This window comes from Sceloporus occidentalis, unplaced genomic scaffold, assembly GCF_023333645.1.
Source record: "Sceloporus occidentalis isolate IW3139 unplaced genomic scaffold, rSceOcc1.0.p SCAF_2, whole genome shotgun sequence".
Taxonomy (NCBI): Eukaryota; Metazoa; Chordata; class Lepidosauria; order Squamata; family Phrynosomatidae; genus Sceloporus; species Sceloporus occidentalis.
The window spans coordinates 166,694,686-166,718,271 of NW_028316982.1; the positions used below are offsets into that span (position 1 = coordinate 166,694,686).

The 23,586-nt window shown below is 41.3% G+C and overlaps 1 protein-coding gene across 2 annotated transcripts in view; it reads left to right on the forward strand.

Moving 5' to 3' along the window:
* Positions 1-23,586, forward strand: part of LOC149319251 (UDP-glucuronic acid decarboxylase 1) — a 52,302-nt gene that overhangs the window by 17,035 nt on the left and 11,681 nt on the right. Inside the window, exons 3-8 of one of the 2 annotated variants that reach the window (XM_089511379.1) lie at positions 1,318-1,366; positions 2,506-2,549; positions 8,023-8,083; positions 15,606-15,786; positions 18,688-18,792; positions 20,401-20,460. In XM_089511379.1, the coding sequence (XP_089367505.1) occupies positions 1,318-1,366; positions 2,506-2,549; positions 8,023-8,083; positions 15,606-15,786; positions 18,688-18,792; positions 20,401-20,460 (500 nt within the window). The remainder of the gene's footprint in view (positions 1-1,317; positions 1,367-2,505; positions 2,550-8,022; positions 8,084-15,605; positions 15,787-18,687; positions 18,793-20,400; positions 20,461-23,586) is intronic. The other variant, XM_089511378.1, reaches the window with a different exon arrangement.

The window sequence follows — 23,586 nt, forward strand, 5'->3', positions numbered from 1 at the left end:
CCCTTTGGAAGCCGGCGCGGGGGTGCCTCCCTGGCTGCCGGCTTCCAAAATTACTAATTTTAGGATAGTCTGCACTGCAAAATTAATGCAGTTTGTCATTGCTTTAATTTTCATGTCTTATTAATATGGGCTACCCTATGGAATCCTGGAATTTGTAGTTTGTTGTGGCACCAGAATTCTCTGACAGAAAAGGCTAAACATCATGTAAAACTACAAATCCCAGAATCCCATAGCATTGAGCCATGGCAATTAAATCAGTGTCAAACTGCATTATTTCTGCAGTGGAGATGTAACCTCTGTGGTTATTATTATCCTAGGATAAATCTTAGACTTTACTGTAAAGTTATTTTTGCTCACTTTGCAGCGGGTGCTAAATTGCTTTTGTTCAAGAAGTACAAAGTCATATACAGAAGAACTGTATTTAGGAAAACAAATACTGTATAAAAATGTTCCTTAAAAAATAACAAAGAACCACTCCTGCTTCATGTTGTGTGTGGAAAGTCAGAGATGATTACTCTAGCGATAAAAATAAGCATTTACTTGTGTTAATCCTGTAGAGGTTGCTTAATGTGAGCTGGTTTCCATGCTGCCCTAAATGAGCATCTGTCTGTGTTGCACAAGCTCTGGTTGTTTATTGACATATGATACATATAATATAGTTCAGCCAAGGGGAAGGTTTCACCCAGCAACCTTTTTTACTCTTAAAATAAAGATCTTATACCTTCACTCCAGTCCAAGGACTAGTATCCTTGGAGCATAACATTGAGTTGCCACTCTTTGCAGAATGTCATAGCTCTTGTGTGTAGGGTAATTCTTATGTGATTGTGGTAAATCCATCCATATATATGAGTGCATCAGATTGTATATGACATTCTGTGTGCAGGAGGTGGGTGTACATATACCTCCAGCATTGCTGCACAACTAGTTCCTATGTATCAGTGGTGTTTGTGAACCAGCCCTCATATCTATTGTCCTAGCAAAAATAATAGTGTCTTTCTTCCTGGACATACCATTTTCCTAATAACATACATATTTTCAGTGTGGCAGAAATCTAGTTCCTTGTAGTGATATGATTGAGTCTTGTGAATGATTTTTATTATTAGGAATAATAGAAATGTATGTGTCTTCTGTCACTTCAAACAGTGTGTAGAGTTGTTTTTCACTACAGCTGTAGCCCACAGTTTGGATTTGAGTGGTAGAGGCAAATGGCTTCTATATTATTTAATTAAAGATATTGAAATGCAAACCTAAAATTAGGTTGTGTCTGATGGAGTAGATGCATATTCGACCATTTAAAAAAATCTTTATATCCAACAGGTCTATCCAAGATAATGGTGACCAGAAAGTAGAAAATAAAATTGAAGAGGTCAGTATGCTATGTACTCATTACAGTTCGTTGTGTTCCCCATGTCTTTCAGTGTTTCATTTTTAGTACTGTATCAGTTCTTGGCTGCTTTTCCTTGACTCTTTCTGTTGAATGAAGACAGCTTCTCTTATTTCTTTTTTTTAAATGTTGCTGAAGCTTACTCCCACCACAGCATGTTGCTTTGCTAGGCTTCTTGCTTTTGTGAGAAATGTGCAGTATTTATTCAGGGGATGGAGGATTGGTCTGGTATTTGGAGTTGTTTTTTTTTTTAATGAAAATTATATTCTTTCTGTTGCCCCATTTTTTACCTAGAATACAATATATGTACCATTCATTATTCTGCAGCCCAGATAATTTCCTAGATACGAAACCCAGATATTAAATCTTACTTAATATGCTAATCTTTGGTTCCTGAATAAGTACTGATTTCTCAAGTTCCAATTGATTCAGTACACCATCTCTTGGGGAGTACAATTAGACTTGGGCTTAAATGTTATCCCAAACTCCCCAACATATTCCAGCCTATCTGAAACCTTCATGTGCATCTAAATGGGTCCCATGAATATATTCTTGTATACTTGTTGACATGCTTAATCATTACTTCAGTGGTGCTAACATGAAAATAAATTTGCTCCAAGTTAGTCATATGTAGGGTTGGCTCGTTCGATTCAATGAGACTTCTAAGTTATAAATTTAAATTCCATTGATTTCACTGGGGCTACTCTAAGTATGATTGTCTGGATTTAACCTAGTATTTCCAGATCCTACTCTAGATTCCTTTCTGTGTACCTATCATAAACCTAAATCAGTATCTAAGTGGGTTATTTTGGAAATCAAGCTATTTTAGGAATCAAACAGCAATTAAATAGTTTTGGGAGTGACCTATGCTTCTGTATTATGTGCACCTGATATGCAGCCATTAAGAAAGTAAGGTGTTGCTACTATAAATCCATAAGAAATTGCACAGCATGTATAATTGTGGTTGTCATTTAAGATGGTGAATTTCTACCCTTTAATCTTCAGAATAGCTACACAATGCTTGTAATTCCTAGTCTTCCTTTTATGCTTTGTAATTTGTTTCTGGAAAGATGTTCATGCAAAGAAAACCACTCAGTATTTAATTTTAATTTTGCCTTTAGGTTGTTGCACCTTTAAGAGAGAAGATCCAAGAACTGGAGAAAAGGTATGCATATTTTGGAATCCGGTAATAGGTTGTCACTTGCCTTTATATCTAAATCCAGTTGCTGTTGTCAACACTAGAGTAGACTTATTGAATCAGTCGCTAAATGACAAGTCAACACTTAAGTAAATATCATTGGTTTAAGGAGTCTGCCCTAGTTGGTACTAGCAGTTGGATTTCTGTCAAAGACCCTTGGTGGGAATAGCTGAATTGAATGAAATTTTGCAACAGAATGAGTTCCTGTTTGCAATAAACATTTAAGCCTCCTAGCTTTTGTTATTAAGCTTAGGATGTTGGTTGCAAGAGAATCCCTTGACAGATATTTTAAGCATGTCTGAGTAATTGCTGTAACGATGCTTGCACATAGTAGTTTGAGTGTTGGACTATGACTTTGGAAGCCATTTGGTTTGAATCCCTGAGTGACCTTAAGCAGGTCACAGTCTCTCAGCTTCAGAGGAAGGCAAAGGTAAACCCCCTCTTAATATATCTTGCCAAGAAAAACAGAGGGGTTTGCCTTCCTCTGAGGCTATTGAGTGTGACTTGTCTAAAGCCACACTTCCCAAAAAGGAACCTTCCCATTTGCTGAGCTGAGAGATGAAACACAAGAGCTTGGTATTCCTTTGAGGGGAAGCACCAAAGAGTCATCCAGAAATCCAAAAAGGCCAGAGATGGCACCACGGCAAAGAGAGTAGAGGGAATCAGTGTTTCTTTCAGATTCTCCCAGGAGGGACTAAAATCTCATCTTTCACTCCTCTAGAAGGGGATGGTTCTTTTTTCTTTTTTTTTTTAAGTAAGAGTTAAGGTATAGTACTTACATTGGCCCGTGGATAAGTCAGTGCAGGTTTTTTGGATTGATTTTTTGACTAACATTTCTAGACTACGTATACACATGTGTCTGTTGCATACATAACAGTGCAGACATGTAAAAGTCTACTGAGAATTAAGTCTCGTTGAGTTCAGTGGGACTCCCAGGTAAGTGTGAATAAGCATTGTAGTATAAAGAGCTTTCCCTTCAAAAATGGAACTTAAGATTGAACTAGCAGAGGTAACAAAGAGCCTATACAGACCGGCATTATACACCAGCATGGGGACATAGCATACACACGCTGGCTGCCCCATGCCGCTCCCACACCACGTGCATGGCGGGGGTGTTACTGTGCTCCACTGGCACCAAAGGAACACCTAAAAGCACTGCTGCTTTTTGTGGCTTCTTTTTGCGCTGCCAAAAGGCCAGATCAGGGCCACAGCATTCAGTTGCTGTGGCCACAATCCAGCGAGAAAAGGGGTGGCATGAAGCCACCCCTTAGGGGCGGTCTGTTGAGCCCCAAAGCTAGTAGATGAGAAGAAAATAAATCAGGTCTACCTCTTCAAGTTTACCTATGCAAATTTTAGTACAAAATACTGAGTCAGCATCAACATTTCATGTACAGTGATGTTCAGCAGCAATCAACATTTGACAGTATCTGACATGCAGCACCAGTCCATAATAAACTGTACTGATATGTAGTAGCATTTAGTAAATTTCATACCAACTTCATTTATTTAGCCATCTTGAAGGGGGTGTTTTAATTAAATCATGTTAGTACAAAAGCAATTCCTATATCTTAAAGCATATTTTTATTCTAAAATGTAAATCACATCACAAATCACAAATTTCACATCAAAATTCAAACTTAAATATTTATAACTTTACTAACTCCAGATCAGTGGTTCCAAACTTTGATTGTCTGGATGTTTTGATCCTCAGCTGCCAGAATTCCTGACTGAGATTTGTGGAAATTGAGGTCCAAAACACTTGGGTATAAAAATTTGAGAACCATTGCTCTAGACTAGCGGTTCCCAACCTTTTTGTCTCACTGAGCCCTTATTTCTATGGTGGAGCCCCTAAGAAGCCTACCCTATGTCTTACAAGTTACTGATGTTTAGGAGTATATATAAGAATATATATATTCTTATTCTTTTATTTCATTCAATGTTTATTTCATTCATTTTCCTGGAGCAGCCGCAAAGCACTTGGAAAATACATGCGGAGCCCTAAGGGCTCCTCAGAGCACAGGTTGGGAACCCCTGCTCTAGACTATACCAAAAATAACTTGTATTGTTTAATTCCTTTCAAAATATTTCTTCAACACAGAAGTAACAGTCTTTCCAAATATCACTGTGACCTAGTGATTGTCTTTGCAAATGTCACTGTGACCTAGTTCAGTACTTAAAACAATTACCACTTATTTTTTCCTAGTGCTATATATTTATATTCATAGTAGCCTATAATAGCATGTACTATTACAGGCTCTTGTCACATCTGTCAGCCAAAGCAGAACTTCTTCATCTATTTTCATCCCCTGAAATGAGATAAGAGTGACAGAAGCTACAGATTTGTTCACGGGATAAACAAAGACTTCTCTCGGTCTTTGGGCTGAAGCTCTCAAAACACACTATGCCACAGTCGTTCTGTTTTCTGGATTTCTAAAGGTTGGCTACAGTGTAATCAACGAAGTCAGTATCTCTGCCCGATTTTGACAGGCATGGCTTACAAACTATTGTCATGGATTCTAGACATCATATTTTTTCTGCTAGAAAATGAAAGTTGGCATTTCAGCATGAAACAAGACCTCTAACAATTTCCCATCTTCTCCCTCCTTCCAATCTTTGATACATCAGGATCATTCTCATAATTGCAGGGTATTTTAACAGTTCTCTAACCAATAATATTTGTATCTGAAGTCAGCTCAAAATTCTTACCACCTTCCAATGTTAAAAGAACCATACAAAGTACTATCCAAAGGTAAAAGGGCCATTATACTTCCCTGGGGATTTAGACGCGGTACAGAGCACCAAAAAGAGGCACCTCCCCAGCACCTCTCTTTGCTCCACAGGAGTGCCGCAGCAACCAAATTGTGCAGCGCTGCTGCGGAGCAAATAAAGTGCCCGGAAGCAGCTCCTTTTTGCGGCGCCACTGCGACGCCACAAAGCTCCAGAGATGTCGTGGTGACGTCGCAGCTGCACCGCCCCGTTTGGAAGTGGTGCAGCTGCAACGTCTTCGTTGCGCGCTCCATCTGGTGGGCGTGTCGCAACTGTGGCACATCCATGACATGCAAGGGTTGCCGGGTGTGTGGGCCCTCCGCCCACCAGGTAACCCTCGCACGTGATGAGGGCACCGCAAAGGCCCTTCCGTCCTGGGCCTTAGTTATGCTGGATGTAATCTTTTACAAAAGATACTGGTAATGCCTAGGGTCCTCTGTATCCCTGTAAAATTTTGACTGAGTCATGAAGAGCACAGTGAGTCACTTTGAAGCTGTGATGCTTAAGGTCAGCTGGCTGATTCTGGTCAGTCAGAAATAGTTGGCCAGAGTAGAATGCCTCTGATTCTCCCTGCCATCAGTAATGTTCACTTTTAGTTCGCTAGTAGACTTTAAGACTGCTTCCCCCATGGGCTTTTCAGTTGTCTTGAATGTAGGGCTAGATGAGGCTGGACATTTACATGCCCAGAAGCCCTAGTCCACCAGCACTCTACCATCATGGCTTTCCCCTGTCCACATGGGCGGCGCTATGATGACATGAGCGTGGCGCAGCGCCCAAATGGCGCTGGCTGGAAGGGGCACAGTCGTGGCATGCAAATACACCAATCACACTCCTTCCAGGAAGCTGCTTTCAGCAGCTTCTTTTTGCTCCCGATAGGGAGCGGATTGTTGCCACGACGTGTGGTTGCCACAGCAACAATCCGGGGCATACAAGGGCAGCTTTTAGTAATTCTTATTTCATCAAGAGCATTTATCAAGCACAAAAATTGACTAAATCCTCAAGGGCAATGCTGTGTTTAGAAAATATGCTGCTTTGTAGCAAGGTTATTGTCCACTGCCTTAAAATAAATTTTCCCTAATTTTGTGTGGTAAATTTATACTAAAGCAGGAGGGCAACAGGATCCAAGATGGAACAACAGTTTGGTTTTTAAAAATGGCAAAGATTTACTTTCAAGTAAGACCATTTTTATTCCATTGGAATGGGCATCACATGGCACCAATTATTTTACTACTTGTTGCACCCAACACGTAGATCCTTGCTTCCCATTTGTGAACTGCATGTTAGTGCACATAACACCTTATCTCCCAAGTAGGGGCAGCTGAATTAACAGCTGTTGGAGAATTTATCATGAGCAAATGAATTGAGCTTCCTTACTTGTTGCTTTCAAACAAGTCGAATTAAGAAAAAACTTGTAAAAGAATCCAGGACCCCCATTTGGACAACACGAGTCTGGTTCAAATTCTGGTTCTTTAGCCCCTCCTTCTAGTAGAAATAGCAAAACAAGAATGAAAGTGCTGTGTGTATCATCATGCAGTTTATGAATAATAGGGCTTTCCAACATTGTGTTCTACCATTGTGGCCTGCAAATATGTGAAAGTGAAGGGAGCACTTAGAAAAGTTTTTTTAATACTCTAAAATATGTGTACATAGCTGTCAATTCTGACATAAAGAAAGGCATTGCAGAAAACTTTTCTGTTCTTTCCTCCATCTGCTGCCCCTGGCTATCTTTTGTGAATGTGGGATGGGCCTGGAGAATGGAGCAAGATACAGGAAATGTTCCTGCTGTGACCTTGCCTAAGTTTAACTTCCCTTAGGAGCAAAGTTCTATTTTGAATGTTTCCCCACTCTTCTAGCAGCCAGCCTTGCCCTCTCCCTTGCTGTGGAGGAGGTCTGCTTATCCCAGCCAGAGAAGCTGCCATGACTACAGGTGGAAGAGGCCATAAACATCCTTAGGCTATCTTAACATCTAAGTCAAAGGTGGAGAACCTTTGCCCTTCCAGTTCATGGACTGGAAGTAAACAGTAAACAACTTAGGCACTTTTAAAGGATGCCCATCTAACCTCTGTTTAAAGACCTCCCAAGAAGAATCCTCCACTTTTCAGGGTAGTCCAGCTCTTAGCTTAAAGAGCCTCTCCTCATATGTAGCTGGAATCAGATTTTAAAAAATAAATAAAAAAATACAGCTTTAGCATAATTCCTTACCACTAGTTATGCTGATTAGGGTTGTGAGAGAGGAGGGTGAAGTTCAAAATAGCATGAGGGCAAAAGCCATCCCTCCCTGATATGGGCCAAATGGACTGATACATAATGTATGTCATGTGTCAGTGCAAAATTATGCAGAACTGAGCTAAATTATGCAGAGGTGAGAAAAGTGGTTTTTTTGATCTGCAACTCAGAATACCCTGACTAGCATGATCAGTGGTCATGCAGAGCTGGGAGTTGTCCAAAAAGGGGGAATGTTTCCAAATTCTGTGGTTTTAGTAGTCTGTTGAGAGCTAAACAACAAAGTGAAAACTCATACTTATAATTTGTGCTTAGTTTTAGCAGTTGCTAGTATTCTCTTTTGAAATGTTTACAGTGTACCTTTCAGAGATACACATATGTAGACGTAGTAATTACTAGCCTCAATAAAGTTTAACATTGTTTGTGGTTCCATTTTTGCAATGTTTCATAGTTTTACTCAGAAGTATCCACCAGTGAAGTTCCTATCCGAAAAGGATCGTAAAAGAATTTTGGTAAGTTAGTAACATGCTCAAAACTAATTGACTGTTTTAAATTTCTTCAGCGGGCTAATGCAAAGAAAGTACCTAAAACAGCCAATATGGGATTGGACAGACGGAAAAGCAAACTTCTTGTATTTATTTAAAATGTTAGCTCCTTTTTAAATTGCAGATTCCCCTGAAGTTTATTGTTTAATTTGTTATGCACAGATGGACTCATTAAGGAGTGCTCATTGTTGATTCTAAGGAGAGGAAATGGTCTGATCATCCAGACCATCTAAGTGGGTGTAGATTGACCAGAATGGATGCTCCTTAGAGCCCCATTAAAATTGACACTTGAAAGCTCAAAAGGGAAAGTAAGATCTAGTAAATAAAAATAATAATGAGAATAGACATCTAACCATTAGAAAGGTATGCGTGTTCTCTATTATGCAAAGACTGTAAAGCAGCATTCTCAGTTGAATCGAGCATCTCACAATATGGTGCAGTATGGGGTTTTTTGTCTCACTTATTTCAGCACTTTGTTTTACACTTCCTGTGGTGGGGATGAACTTTGTAGTGGGAAGCCTTTTGGGAGTAGCAGTTGCTAAAAATCATGGAACATATTTCCAGGACATACCACAGATTGTGTCCAATAGCTTACCATATATACTCGACTATAAGTAAAAAAATTTATGCCCCAAAATGGACTCCAAAATCATGGGTAGACGTATACAGTCCGTCCTCGCCTTACGCGGGGGATCCGTTCCGGATCCCTCCGCGTAAGGCGAATTCTGCCTATGCTCGAGCCCCATTGGAAACAATGGGGCTCGTGCGCGGTGGCGCGGGCGGGCGCGCCCATTCAATTGAATGGGACGCGGTGGCGTGGGCGTGCACGCCCATTCAATTAAATGGGACGCGCCACCCCGCGCGCGCGCCGCGGCTTGAACGCATATGCTCAAGGCCGCGTATGGCGTGCCCGCGTATGGCGCGGGCGCACTGTAGATGGGGCAATGAGTTTATGCTTATAAATTTCCTGAAATAACAAGTGCCCACCTTCTTCTGTAGCTCTCTGTTTGAAGCCCCGGCGCGCACTCTCCTCCTCTCTTCCTGTGTGTGTGTGTGTGTCTGTCTTTGTTTTCCCTCTCAGCCTTCCCGCACAGCCAGAGCTAACAAGCTGCTGCTGAGTCAAAGGGCACAAACACATTGTATGCCTTGGCTTGTCCCCCCGTTTTGCCTGGAAATCCTGGGGTTGAAAGGCAAAGAGAGAGAAAGGTCTGTCCTCCTTTTTTGCAAGCCCTGATCCTTGGGGTGGAGAGCAGAGAAAGAGTGGGGTCTGTCCTTTTTTGCAAGCCCTGATCCTTGGGAGTTCTTGGGGTGGAGAGCAGAGAAAGAGTGGGGTCTGTCCTCCTTTTTTGCAGGCTATGAGCCTTGGGAGTCCTGGGCTGAAAGGCAGAGAAAGAGTGGGGTCTGTCCTCCTTTTTTGCAAGCTATGAGCCTTGGGAGTCCTGGGATGAAAGGCAGAGGAAGAGTGGGGTCTGTCCTCCTTTTTTGTAAGGGGAAGTGTGAGTGTGCTAAGGTTTGTTTCCCCTTTTCCATGCCAAGACTGATGCTTGGGAGATGTCCAGAGAGGGAGATATAGGGAGGGAAGTGAAGCTTTGTTTCCCCCTTTAGATCTTTTGTAACATCCTCCAGTGTTTGACCCTCGACTTATCCATGGGTCATATCAAAATCCATGATTTTGGATCCAAAAACTGCCCTCGACTTATACAGGAGGTCGACTTATACATGAGTATATACGGTAGGTGTTTCTTAAATGGCTTAGACATACTTAGGATTGCTAATAGATATGATAGCTAAAAGTCCTTTACTTGCATGGAGTTCCTCTAGATTTTGACTGATAAGAATATATCTATACTACACAGTTACAGTAGCTTGATACCAACTTTAACTCTCATGGCTTCCTTCCACAAAATCCTGGGATTTGTAGTTTTATGAGTGAGTTAGAATTTTCTGCTAGACAGCTGCAGTGCATGATTCTGAACTACAGCATTCTACAGGGAATTCTAAGAGTCTCATCAAACTAGAAAGCTCAAGATGCCATAGAATGAAAACACAGTAGGTAAAGTATTATTAAATGGCTATAACTGTGTAGTATGGATGCTTTCAAATTTCCTTGCATCCTGCATTTAAAATATTCTGGTCTGAGTCATTTTGTTAGTCCCAACTACAGTATACTTATTAAATCAGTGCAGTTTATCTATCCATTGACTCACCATCCAACAATAAATTCAGTGTTTCTACTGTAGTTAGAACTGATCAGTATGATTCTCACTGTAGTCTCCTGGAGTAATTGCCAGTCCTACTTTTCCCCTGCGATGTTCAGATCAATATAAAGTTCCAGTTATGCCAGAGACTGAAGGCATGTGATGCTGTTAAAGCTAGGAGAATACTGAATGAATGAATCCATGTGCGGGTCTGAGAAGGTGAAGGGAATTCATATCATCAGTGTTCTGTTCAGATGTGCCATCCCCAGAAGATTAAATTTACTAGGAAGTGTGTATGCATCAGTCCAGTAACTGAGATTTCTTCATTAATTGTGTTAATCCCTGACAGGCAGTCAGACATGTCTAAAATATCTGTCAAAATGATTGGCTTATATAACAGAACTGTTAGACATGAGTAACACATCTGCATTTTCTGTTGACTGGTCTTCTCCCAAGGACAAAACAGTTTATTTATGATACAAGTTTTAGTAAGCAGCTGCCTACTGAGTATTTTGACCTTTCTGTCAGCCTTCCCCAACCCAAGCCCTTCTGATGCACTGGACTACAACCCCCATCATTCCCCAACTATTACACTGATGCTGGATGAGGATGATAGGACATATATTCTGATACATCTAGAGGATGGGCTACTTTATACATCCAGTGCCTACTAATTAGGGCACATCTTGCACAGTTACTTCAATTTTCATTAATTTTATTTGGTTTATCAGTTTGTGTATGTTATAAATATACAGTTGGCCTGGTTTATCCACAGATTCAACCGTCTATGGTTTGAAAATCCTACCCCGATAAAAATTCCAAAAAAAGCAAATCTTAATCTTGCCATTTTATAAGAGGGACACCATTTTACCACATCATTGTATATAATGGGACTTGAGCATCCATGGATTTTGGGATCCACTAGGGTGGGGTGGGATCTGAAACCAAATACCAGCAGATACCAAAGACCCACTGTATCTGTTGCCAGTAAAGCATTGTGTTTCAGACCTATTTACTCAAAATATTTGTCTTGCTTTTTTATATCTTTAAAAAACTAAATTACATCTAGAGATTCAAATGCTACAGCAACTTGCAGGGTAAAAGTTCAGAGTTGTAGGTTGAAAAGATCCTGACCCTCTCCCCAGCTGCAACCCAACATACATAGCTATTTTGTGTAAGGAATCACTGTCTGAGATCCTAAGCTCTGTGTGCTGGACTACAGCCAGCACAAGTCCAAACAAACGCTGATAAGGATTGTTTAACAAGAAAGGAGCTAAAAGGCAGGCTACAGACCTTTTGGTTAGTCCACAAGAAGCACACCAGTAACAAAGCCAGGGTCAGGATTCCAGAATCCACAGAAGTCAGTTCAGTCCAAGGTCAGGGCAGCCAGAAGGTAACGAGTCCAGTCTGTTGCGAAGTCAAGGGTTCAAGGCAAACAAGGGTTCCAGTACTGACAGTAATCACCCAGAAGGATACTGCAATAAACTGGTACCAAGTCAGCGTCTCCCAGGTGGTTAAGTAGGAGACTCTCTTCTTGGTGCCAGCTGAGGCTTGTTTGCCAGTTGTCTCTCAGCAATTCTCCTGGACCGATGCACGCAAGCACTCTCAGCCCTGCGTTGCTTAAAGGAAGACACCTCCAGGCTTGGCTCTTCCCCAGAGTCACCACTAGGCTGCTGAGCCTCAGGAGGAATCCCTCCAGTGCTAGGACCTGGCTGGGCTTCCTCCTCTGGCGCTGGGAGGACAGGGCTAGGATCTGGCAGAGCAGGATTAGGACCTGATGGAGCCTCCAATTCCTCCTGCACTGGAGTAATCACACCCTCCTGCTCCGAGACCTGCTCTTGGCTGGCCATGACACTCTCATAGAATCATAGAGTTGGAAGAGACCACACAGGCCATCCAGTCCAACCCCCTGCCATGCAGGAAATCCAAATCAAAGCATCCCCAGCAGATGGCCACCTAGCCTCTGCTTAAAGATCTCCAAGGAAGGAGACTCCACTACACTCCGAGGGAGTGTGTTCCACTGTCAAACAGCCCTTACTGTTAGGAAGTTCTGTTTTGTTAGCTTTGGCCCAGCTTTCTAGTCTATTCAGATCATTTTGAATGTTGATCCTGTCCTCTGGAGTATTAGCTGTTCCTCCTAATTTGGTGTCATCTGCAAATTTGATAAGTATGCTCCCAATTCTGTCATCCAGATCATTGATAAAGATGTTGAATAACACTGGGCCCAGGACAGAGCCCTGTGGGACCCCACTGGTCACTTCTCTCCAGACTGAAAAAGAGCCATTGTTGAGCACCCTTTGGGTTCGGCCGGTCAACCAATTACAGATCCATTTAACAGTTACTTTGTCTAGCCCACATTTTACAAGCTTGTTTGCAAGAATGTCATGGGAAACCAAGAATGTCTTGGGATGTCTGTGAGTAGAGTTGTGTTTGTGGCTGCTGCTACAACAATGACTGCTCTGCCATCTCCCTACCTCTGAATGGCTTTTCAGGAAGTGCAAGGAATAATATGAAGGGATAGATTCTAGTCATGCAATCTGCACCAACCAAGGTTGCATTTGCAATGCAGAGATAATGCAGTTTGACAACACTTTAACTGGCATGGGTCCAGCCTATGGAATTCTGGGATTTGTAGTTTTGTAATGGCACCAGCACAGAAAAGGCTAACTATCTCACAAAACTACATATCCCAGAAATCCAGCATTGCACCATGGCAGTTACAGTGGTGTCAAACTGCATTATTTCTGCAATGCAGATGTAGCCCCAGTTGCTTTACTGATAGAAGTGTTTCATAAAAATCACACTTGCAAATTTAAAGAACTACCTTGTTATGATAGGGAGGACTCAGAATATCAAAGTCAGTGTGTATTCCTTTTGTTCTTGTAAAATTTATAGTGTAAATAAAATATTGTGGATGGGTCACAATGGACATTGTGAGAAAGTCTGATGTTGGGCAATCAATCAATCAATCAGTTAATTTATATCACACCTTTTCCCAAAAAGTGGGATTTAAGGCAGAATGGGACTCAAGACTAGATGGGTCATGAGGTTGATCCAGCAAAGTTACTTACAAGGAAATAATTGGAGAACAAGTAAAGCGATGGGGAAGGACGTGATGTAGTGACACGTGTATTGTAAAGCTGTTCAGGTATTAAAACTCTTCTGGCTTGGTTTGTTTTTATGTGTTACCTTCATTGTATGGGAACTGTTTCCCAGAGTACTCCAGTAATACATGTATCAATGAAACTATGCAGGTGAGACCAAAACCAGAGTGTTCAGGGATTTTAGAGAAGGGATGGGCAACATGTGGCTCTCTAGATATTCTCAGACAAGAACTAGAGGCCCAACCATCCTAGCCAGTGGTGAGGGATGATGAGAGTTGCAGTCTGACAACTTTGTTGGGGGGGGGGGGGGGGTTCACAAAATATCTGGTCCCTGCTTGAGGGAATTGATTCCTGTTCTAAAGTAGCAGCACATAAAGTAACAGTGAGTGAAGTATACCTAGCCAATGTTAGATATATAAAATCCAGCTCTCTAAGATTGTCCAAGTGGGCAAATCAGGTTTTCCTAGTCCTTATGAGATGTCTGGATGTGCAGAATTGCTTACGTGCCACACTTGTACGGATTACTTTGTCAGACATCTGAATTAATTAGTGAGACTTAATAGAAAGTGAAATGTAAATTTAAAGTTGCTTAACCCGGCAAAGGCAAGGAGCAATAGTGCATTATCCTCATCCCCTTTTTCTGTTCCATCTGAAGAGCAAATGCAATTTCCCCACTGTTATTACGTAGGCATTACTAGTGTGTACATATTATTTACCAGCTAAATGGCCACATTAGTTTATTGTTGAGGTTTTTTTACCTTTTCCGTAACTACGTATAAGGAATTATTCAGAGTATCAGTAATCACTTGTAATCTCACAGCTTCTATTTAGATTGCTTTAGTTGAGTACTGAATTTGGGTGATTATCTAATTGACCCTTAGGATGTTGCTGTATAAGACTGAAGCCCATTTGTTTTCTTCAGGAGTTCAATAGTGCTCAGTTATTTTCTACACACTTTGGTATGCTGTGTGAAATGAGAACTTCTAAGCAAAGTAACTATGGGCCCTTGTATATCTATCTCAGTTACAAACTGAATGACCTCACTTATTGTCTGAATGCAGAGTTGATGAGAGAGACATTTAGGAAAAGTTTTCAAGCTAAGGAAAGGACATGATTCAGAACATGCCTCTGTTTCACCACCACATCCAAGCAAATGGTGAATTGGGAAGTATAAAACTTAATCCACATTGTCTTGAAATTTGTCATGGTATGAATACAGGTGTGACAAAATGAGTATGTGACACAGTCTTTTCTAGACTTTTCCACTTCAATATGCAAGTAACAATTTTCTGTTTGTGAGAGAAAGAGAGAGATGGAATACCCACTCCTAGAAAGGATCTTGGTACATGGATAGGTAGCATGTTAGAAAGATGGTTAAAATACAGGTTGCGTCTCCCTTATCTGAAATGCTTGGGATGTTTTCGATTTGGATTTTTCAGGATTTTTGAATATTTTCATATACTTAATAAGATTTCTTGGAGACGGGACCTAAGTCTGACCATGAAATTCTTTATACACATAGCTTGAATATAATTTTATAAATAATATTTTAATTATTTTAATTTTGTGCCTGCAGAAAGGTTGTGTACACTGGATCCATCAGATCCATGAGAAAGCAACGGTGTTACTCTCTGAGCCACCCATGGAAATAGTTTTGCGTTTTGGATGATTTTGGATTTCAGAATTCTGGATAAGGAAAACTCAACTTGTATGCTTTAATGTTTAAAAAAAAAGAGGTTTACACATGAGAGAAAGTCAAATACCTTATCAACAAGGTGTATGTATTTCGAATTATTGGTCTTGATGGAAAGCCTGTTTGGGATTACCTCCAAGTTTTAACTCTGATGAACATGGTCAGGGAATCCTTATTTGGGCAGGCTGTTTTACTTAACAGAAGAGAGATACACAGCACATAATGAATTGTACTTACTTTTGAATCCTCCATATCAAATCTTGTGGTTACATGAAGCAAATTGGGAAATGAATCAAATACATCTCTGAAGCTTATTTCATTTAAATAAAGGAAATGGCATTCTTTCCCCCTTCTTTCTCCTCCCTTTCCTCTGTCAAGATGTAAACAGAATTCTGAAAACTGCTGTTTTCATTCATTTCATGTTTGTGGACTTTTTGTCTGGTGTTTTCTTTTAAAAGAGAAGAAAAATTTATATGCAAACTGTCCTAATGCAGATAACTGGAGGAGCAGGGTTTGTGGGTTCTCATCTTACTGACAAACTAATGATGGATGGCCATGAAGTTACAGTTGTGGACAACTTCTTTACGGGCAGGAAAAGAAACGTGGAGCACTGGATTGGCCATGAGAACTTTGAACTGATTAATCATGATGTGGTAGAGCCCCTTTACATTGAAGGTGAGTAGCCTGAGGTGCACTGGTTGAGTTGTCTGTGCATGGGTGCTGATGAGCTGTTCCGTCTTCCCATAAAGAGCAACCTATGTATGACTGACAATCCAATTTTTTTTCTAAAATGAATGGATGGAATAATGTAGCCCTCCAGATGTTATTGCACTTCATCTAGTTCTCCAGATGTTGTTGGACCAACAGTCCTAGCCAGTATGGCCAATTGTGAAGAGTTCTGGGAGTTTCAATCCAACAACATTTAGAGGTCTGCATGATTCCCACTTGTCCTGGCCAATCAGACTATGTCTAGGTATGTAGAAAGTACTGCAATCATCAGGCAGATACAGAAAGATACATTACTAGTGGGGAAGCACCTGGACTATGTCACGCTTTTGACAATATCTGGGACTCATTGAGGCAAAGAGATATTACCAATTAAGGATAGTATTTATTTGAAATTAGATTACTTAAAACTTTTCAACTTTTTCATGACACGCCTGTAACACCCCAGCATTAAAAAAGAAGAATCTTGGCTTTGGGAGGACCTTTCTGTCTTTCACTTCAGTTCCTCACCCAGGCCCTATCACACTTTAAGTACATTTTTAAAACTGAAGTTACTGTTTTGATAAATGCTGCCTTCATGGCTGTGATCTTACAGCTACAGAATGTCATCATTACTATTTTAAATGTAATGGAAGAACATATTTAGATCAATGCAGGGATGGGAGGAGAACATTAGCTATGTTGCTGAAAATTTTAAATGTCATGTGTCTTGAAGTTGACTGTGTGACCTTATCCTGGGGTTTTCTTGATGAGATTTATTCCGAGGAAATTTTCCTTTGTCTTCCTTCAAGACTGTAAAAGTGTGACTTGCTTAAAGTCACTAAATGATTTGAACTCTTAGTCTCCCAGAGTATTAGTTCAGCTCACAAACCACTCCACTGTGCTGGCTCTCAGTGTTTTATAGACTAGAGTTAATATGTTTAATAATCCCTAACTCCAATTTAATAGGCTCCTTTGACATTTGTTGGACTGTGGGAGTGTTGCTTCACAGTGGGGATTTGCAAATAGCCTACAGCACCTCACTTACACAATCAAGAGCTCTTGGTTAAATAATACCAATGGGACATTATTAAATTGACAGCCTGTTTTTAATGCATGATTCCAGCCTTGGCTGGGTGTGAACTGTATAATGAAAGGCAATTTGAGTGTGATTCCCATAACAGGAAGATAGTCACAGTTCAAAATGTCTATTGTGTTTGTAGTGAGAAGAAAACAATGTGGAAATCACTTGTCTGTAAAAGCGGACCCTTGGAGCTAGTTTGCCAGACTGGAGCAAATTTTTTCTACAATTTTATATAAGGTTGCTTTGACATATTCCTTTAGAATCCATAAATATTTAGCCAACCAACTTTTTTAAAAGTCTAAAAGGAATGGGTAAGGAAGGTTTTGGAAGGTTTTGTGTTTGCATCACTTCAGTGTAAGACAGTGGGTATTTGTTTGGAGGAGGGGAAATTGAATCTTCAATCTGTTGTAAGTGGGGTGGGATTTGGAAAAAAATGATTTGATTTCCTTTGCGTAACGTGTGCTTTAAGAAATGAATATGTGTTTTCACAGACTTTCAACCATGATGTGTATAATACATTCTCTCCTTGGCTTGCATTTGCACTATTTTTATACTTCTTTGTTCATTCTCCTCCTATTTGTCCCACAGCAGGTATTGCCCCCTTGCTTCACTTCTGGTGTATACTCCAACTGACATAATTTGAAGTTTTAACTACTTTGGTAGGACTAGGGTTGCCATTTGTCCCAGAAAACCTGAAAAATTCCAGATTGAAGGGACTAAAAATGTGCTGGCCAGCTGGGACGGTTGAAGTAGTAAATCCTTGATTTCTCCTTTGTTGCAGGCCACTGGGAAGGTTAAAATGTGGCAGTGGTGAAGAAGCAAATTAATAATGTACATTCCAGATGCCCAGATATGTGGGACTGGAATATGGCAACCCTAGGTAGGACAGGCTTTGCAAAGGGAGATGACTCTGGGGTGCTGCAACGGCGAAAGAGGTTATATATAGCTCCAGGTCCTCATCTCAACTTTTGAGTCACAACTCTTCCTCTCTTTGCTTTCCAACCTTTCCTGCCTTTTGCTTTAAAAGTAGAGATGCTCATGGTGCTATGCTGATGCAGGGAGTGAAGGAGCTGTTTTCTATCATGTTGGGATTACTGTAGACCACATAGTCCTCCCATTGGCCTTGCTAAAGTACTTCTACCTCCTATTGTTACCCCCAAAGTGTATTTCCTGAGATATTTCTATCCTGTATACTAAATAGATGAAAAGAACTCACATTCTTTTCCTGCTTGCCTGATGATGAGAGAGATTGTCACATAAAATTTCTTTATTGCCTCTGATTCAGTAATCTTCTACAGAGTGAGCTCAAATATCAACATATTGAATTATCAAGTGATGAGAAGTCAAACTGTTGTTCTGTGTGCAAAGTGATCCATAGTTAATTGGAATGCTAGGTTATCCTCCCCCCCCCCAAGCTTTCTCATTTGGATTCTTGTAGAAAGCTATCCATAAACTGCTGTCCCCCAGAAGTACTAGTCTACAACTCTCATAATTTTCCAGCCAGCTACTCTGGTAGAAGCATTATTATATCTAATAATCTGAATGTCACCATCTTGGGAGAAGACTGTTCTAAGATTTTACTCTCCCACTGATCTTCTAGGGAATCTTGCTCATTCAAGTGCAAGCTGTGTTTTAGATATGCATGTGTCCTTAACCCTGCTTGCTGAAGTGCCAGGCTAGAAGAGTCACAGTTATTTTAGTTGAACTGCCAGTAATTCCTACAACTTTTTCATAACATGTAAGATTATTTTTGTTCTCTTTCTTGTTCCCCTTCCCTTTGTTTCTAGTGGACCAGATTTACCATCTAGCCTCTCCAGCATCCCCTCCAAATTATATGTATAATCCCATTAAGACACTAAAAACCAACACGATTGGGACACTGAACATGCTGGGTAAGTGTAAACTAAAATTAATAGTTCACTTTAATGGCCGCTGAAATCAAATGGTACAATCTTGGTGACTGTGTAGACCTAAGTCCCAGTACCCTGGTTCTCAATGTGCTTCACCACTGTATCTGAAAGAGCTTTTGTTACAAGGTGATTGTGTACTTTCAAGTTGTTTCCGACTTATGGCAACCCTAAGGTGAACCTGTCCTGGGGTTTTCATGGCAAGATTTGTTCAGTGGGGGGTTGCCCTTTCCTTCCTCTGAGGCAGAGAGTGTGTGACATGCCCATGGTCACCAGAGTTGTAGCCCGGTGCTCAAACCACTACACCACATCAAGTTAGTATTCCTATTAAAACATAGGTGCGTTACAGACCACCCAAAAGTGGGCGGTCTGGCACCAGCTCCATTAGCTACGCTGAGAAGCCCCAGCGGCCAAACCGTGAGGCTTCCCGGCGCAGCTAAAAAGGAGCGCCGAAATGGCGCTCCTTTTTGGCCCCTGGAAGTGGCGCCGCGAGGCGCGCACTCGCAGCATCACTTCCTCCGCGCCACGTCTGGATGCTGTGCGTCCAAGACATAAATATGGCAGTGCCCATGTGGACGGGCGCTGCCATTTAGTATGCGCTCCGTGCGTCCTAGGGAGAGGGGCGGTTAGGAAGGTGAGAACCTTCCTAACCCTAGCACGCCCCTTCCTAACCCTAGGACGCGCAGAGCGCATACTAAATGGCGGTGTGTAACCCGCCATAATTGCTTAGAATCATAGAATTGGAAGAGACCCCAAGGGCCATCCAGTCCAATCCTCTGCCATGCAGGAATACACAAAGCAATTCAAAGATGGCCATCTAGCCCTTGTTTAAAACCTCTAAAGAAGGACACTCCACCACACTCTGAGTACTTTTTGCAGCTTTTATAAATGCATGTAATCCTGGCTATTCCAGAGCAGATGTTTGCCCATCTGTAGTGAGTGAATGAGACAATTTTTGATGTATAGCATAAGTTCCAGTAGTCATGGTGTCTTGAATGAGGATATTACTAAGGAGGTATATTTGGTACTTTGAGAAGGTGAAGCAATATAAACCATATAAATTCCATCAGGGTCTCCATATTATTGTTTCACTGCAAAAGCAAGAAAAGAACTAAAATAATAAAACTAGTACAATATATAGCCTACTAAAGTTTGTTCTGAAAAGGATCTAACTAAGGTGCTCTAGGACTCTGGATATTTTTGGGCAAGTTTGGACAGTTTCCAGAGGTCTGAAACTTTCTGGCCACAAGGACTTTCTGCAGGGCACCTTAGACCCCTGATGATGATGATGTTCCGCTTCTTCTTCAGCATCACTAATAACAGCAAGAACAACATGGAAGTGGTTTCAGATCATTTCTGCTTCATTTTTTCATGTTTCAGATGCATGTTTTAGGTGTTTTTGGAGGGTTTGCTACTCTTGGAAGCCTCTTAGAAATGGCAGAAAAACAACTGGGTGGTGCATTTGAGGTCAAAGGGACATTTGTGGGGCTCTGGAGGGCTCTACAAAGACTACAACAATAGCTTGGAGGGGGACCATGTGTACAACTGTTCCTTTTGCCACCTTCTAAAATGGACTCTCCCTTTTGTTTTAAGGGTTAGCAAAACGTGTTGGAGCCCGGCTTTTACTAGCATCCACATCTGAAGTGTATGGAGGTAAGCCATGAACTTGGTTGGGAATGCTGTGAGTTGTGATCCCCTTGCTGAACAGAGAGTTTTCACGGTACACAGGTCTTCTTTTAATAGAAGAGTAACTAGCTATTTCTTCTTCGTGGTCTCTGCGAATCATACAAATGGGTTTTACTGCGCCTGCACAGTGCTGTTCGGTCTCTGCGAATCATACAAATGGGTTTTACAGCACTGCGCAGGCGCAGTAAAACCCATTTGTATGTATTCGCAGATGACCACTCGAAGAAATACTGTTACAGGTAAGCAACCTGTCCATATGCACTATCACTCAGACATGGCTTCCTACCTTATGGTCTATGAATCTTGCTACATAGGCATTATTCAGAGATGTTCTTTCTCCCTTCCAAAAGACAGATTTCCATGAATGAATACAGGAGATGTTCATTGTTGAGACCACTTGACAGCCTCTTGTGATGACTTTGGAGGACACTTTGCAGACAAAAATTACGCAGATCTACTCTGACTTGGATACTGTAGCTGAAACAGGCCCAGTGGATGTAATCTTGGTGCCTGCTTGTCCTGTATTATTAGATATGTTTCAATTTGTTGAACTGAGGATATGGACAGGACTCTTGGAGATGTGAGGGCTTCTGCATGTAAACTGAATAGTTGCCCTTCCTGGCTCCTTAAAGCAACAAGTGCGTAAAGGGAATGGTGAATGCCCTAGTGTAGCAAGGGAGATTTCCATCCTGCCTAAAGAGGCTGTGGTGAGGCTGTTACCGTATTTTCTGGCGTATAAGACGACTTTTGAACCCCTTTAAATCTTCTGAAAAGTTGGGGGTCGTCTTATACGCCCCGTATAAGGAATCTGGAGGGAAACTTTATGGGCCGGCGCGCGCACGCCCAACGACGGCTCTCCAAAGCCTCGGAGGAGGCCAGAGGGCAGCTCCATGGGTCGGTGCGAGCCCGCCCAGCGCCGGCCTACTAAGGCCTTGGAGGCCAGAGGCCAGCCCCATGGGGTGGCGGGCACGCGCCCAGCGCTGGCCTTCCGAGGCCTCGGAGGCCGGCTTGAAGGGGCGACGCGAGCGCGCCCAGCGCCGGCCTTCTGAGGCCTCGGAGGCTGGCTTGAAGGGGCGGCGCGAGCGCGCCCAGCGCCGGCCTTCTGAGGTGTCGGAGGCCAGCCCTATGGGGTGGCAGGCACGCGCCCAGCGCTGGCCTTCTGAGGCCTCGGGTGGTCTTGTACGGCGAGTATATGGTAAACTCTATATTTTTATTTAAATAGTTGGGGGGGGGGGTCGTCTTATACGCCCCGTCGCCTTATATACCGGAAAATACAGTAGTTAAAAAAAAAAAGCTTTCCTGGATCCCACCATTCTGAATAACTATTGGCCATAGTTATTAAGAGTAAACACAAAGAGTTATGTCTACTGGAATTTTGTAAGTTCTTTGACATTGTTTTCATCCTTTAGATCCTTTGCTATATGCCCCTAGGTTTTACCCTCAACTTATCCACGGATCACATCAAAATCCATCATTTTGGCCCCCCTCGAATTTTACATGAGGTCGACTTATAGTATATACCAGTAAATAGTTACTTCACTTCATTGCACATGAAGTGTTCCCTTTATCACAGTCCCAAGAGTGCTACGATGGTTTTTGTTGATTTTTGCACACTAATGATTTCCTTACATTGTGTGGGACACTGGTCACTGTACTATGGATTGGTAAGACTCATATGGATATGGTGCAAAGGAGGGCCTTCTCTGTTGTGTCTTCCTCTATGTGGAATGGTCTCCCCATTGAAATTAGGCAGTCTCCATTCTAAGTGATTTTGTTATTCTGATGCACATATTTCCCAAGGAATTTCCTCTTCAGTTTTTTGTTAACTTGATCAGTAATCGTGTTTTTAACAATAGCTTTATGGATATTACTTTTATTGCTCTATCGTTTTAGCTATTGTTTTGTTTCAATTTTTTATGAACAGCTTTGGGATTTTTAGGAATTAAATTCAGTATATGAATGTTGGGAAATAAATAAGAAAATAGGCCTGACTTGCCATGCACACGTGTAAACATAATGCTTTACCTTTTCTGCTTGAACTGGATGTTCCTATTGTGTTGCCTTCAGTAGTCACTGAGTCAGTTGTAATGTCCATGATCTTTGACGTGGGTTGTTAGAAATCCTTCAAAGTGGACAGAACACTTGACCTGCATAAAGTATTTTATGACATTAAGGTGCACAGAAGGCACAGACATGGTGGCTCCTACACTATTTGGAATAACAGTGGGCTTCGTGCCTCTTACTGATAGTAAGAGTTTTAAGCCAGTCTGCTGATATGTTGTCCCACCCTTTTGTCTTTAGCTCTGTTAACACCTCTCCATCCCTTGAGAATTCAGACCTCAAGTTGAAAGAGGTTCCTTTCTCCTTCTTTGTCCAGTAATCCATGATAAACCATTTTAGAAGTGTGTATCCACATATCTTTCAAATCAGATAAGAATGGTCAACACTGAATAACTTACAAACTTGAAATAAGTGCATCTTTAAATGATACTTTAACATCGGCTTTTCATAGCTGTCACACAGAGGGAAAAGTCAGTTTAAGAGTTGTGGGAGTGGCACTTTCTGTTACATGTAACCATTTAAGTTTAACTAAGGTGAACTTATGAACCAATTTAATTGAAAAATGAGGTATCAGCTACAGCTAACTTGAAGGTAAACATATTTTATTTCAAAAACTGAGGATATCAAAGCTTTCTTCTTCTCCTTTATTTAATTTTTATCTTGATTGTGATTGTGTCATCATTGTCTTAGTGAAGGCAGTGAAAAGCCAGCCTTGTCTATATAAGATCATGATAATCACATTACATAGGTTTGGATGGTTTGGATTCATTCAAAGAGTAAAGAAATCAGGGGGAAATGGTACCATAGCTGCAGGACTGGGAGAACTAATGGATGTAAAGAGATAAAATAAAACAGATCAAGCTTTATGGAAGAAGGTTTCCTTCCCTGAATCTGCTGTTTTTAAGACAAAAATAAGTCTGGCAAAATATTTATGTAAATCATGACACCTCCTAGTCTGTTGGGAGTAAACTGATTTTAATTCTTTCTGTTTATTACATGATAAAAACTCAAAATAACTTTCTTTTTTTTCTT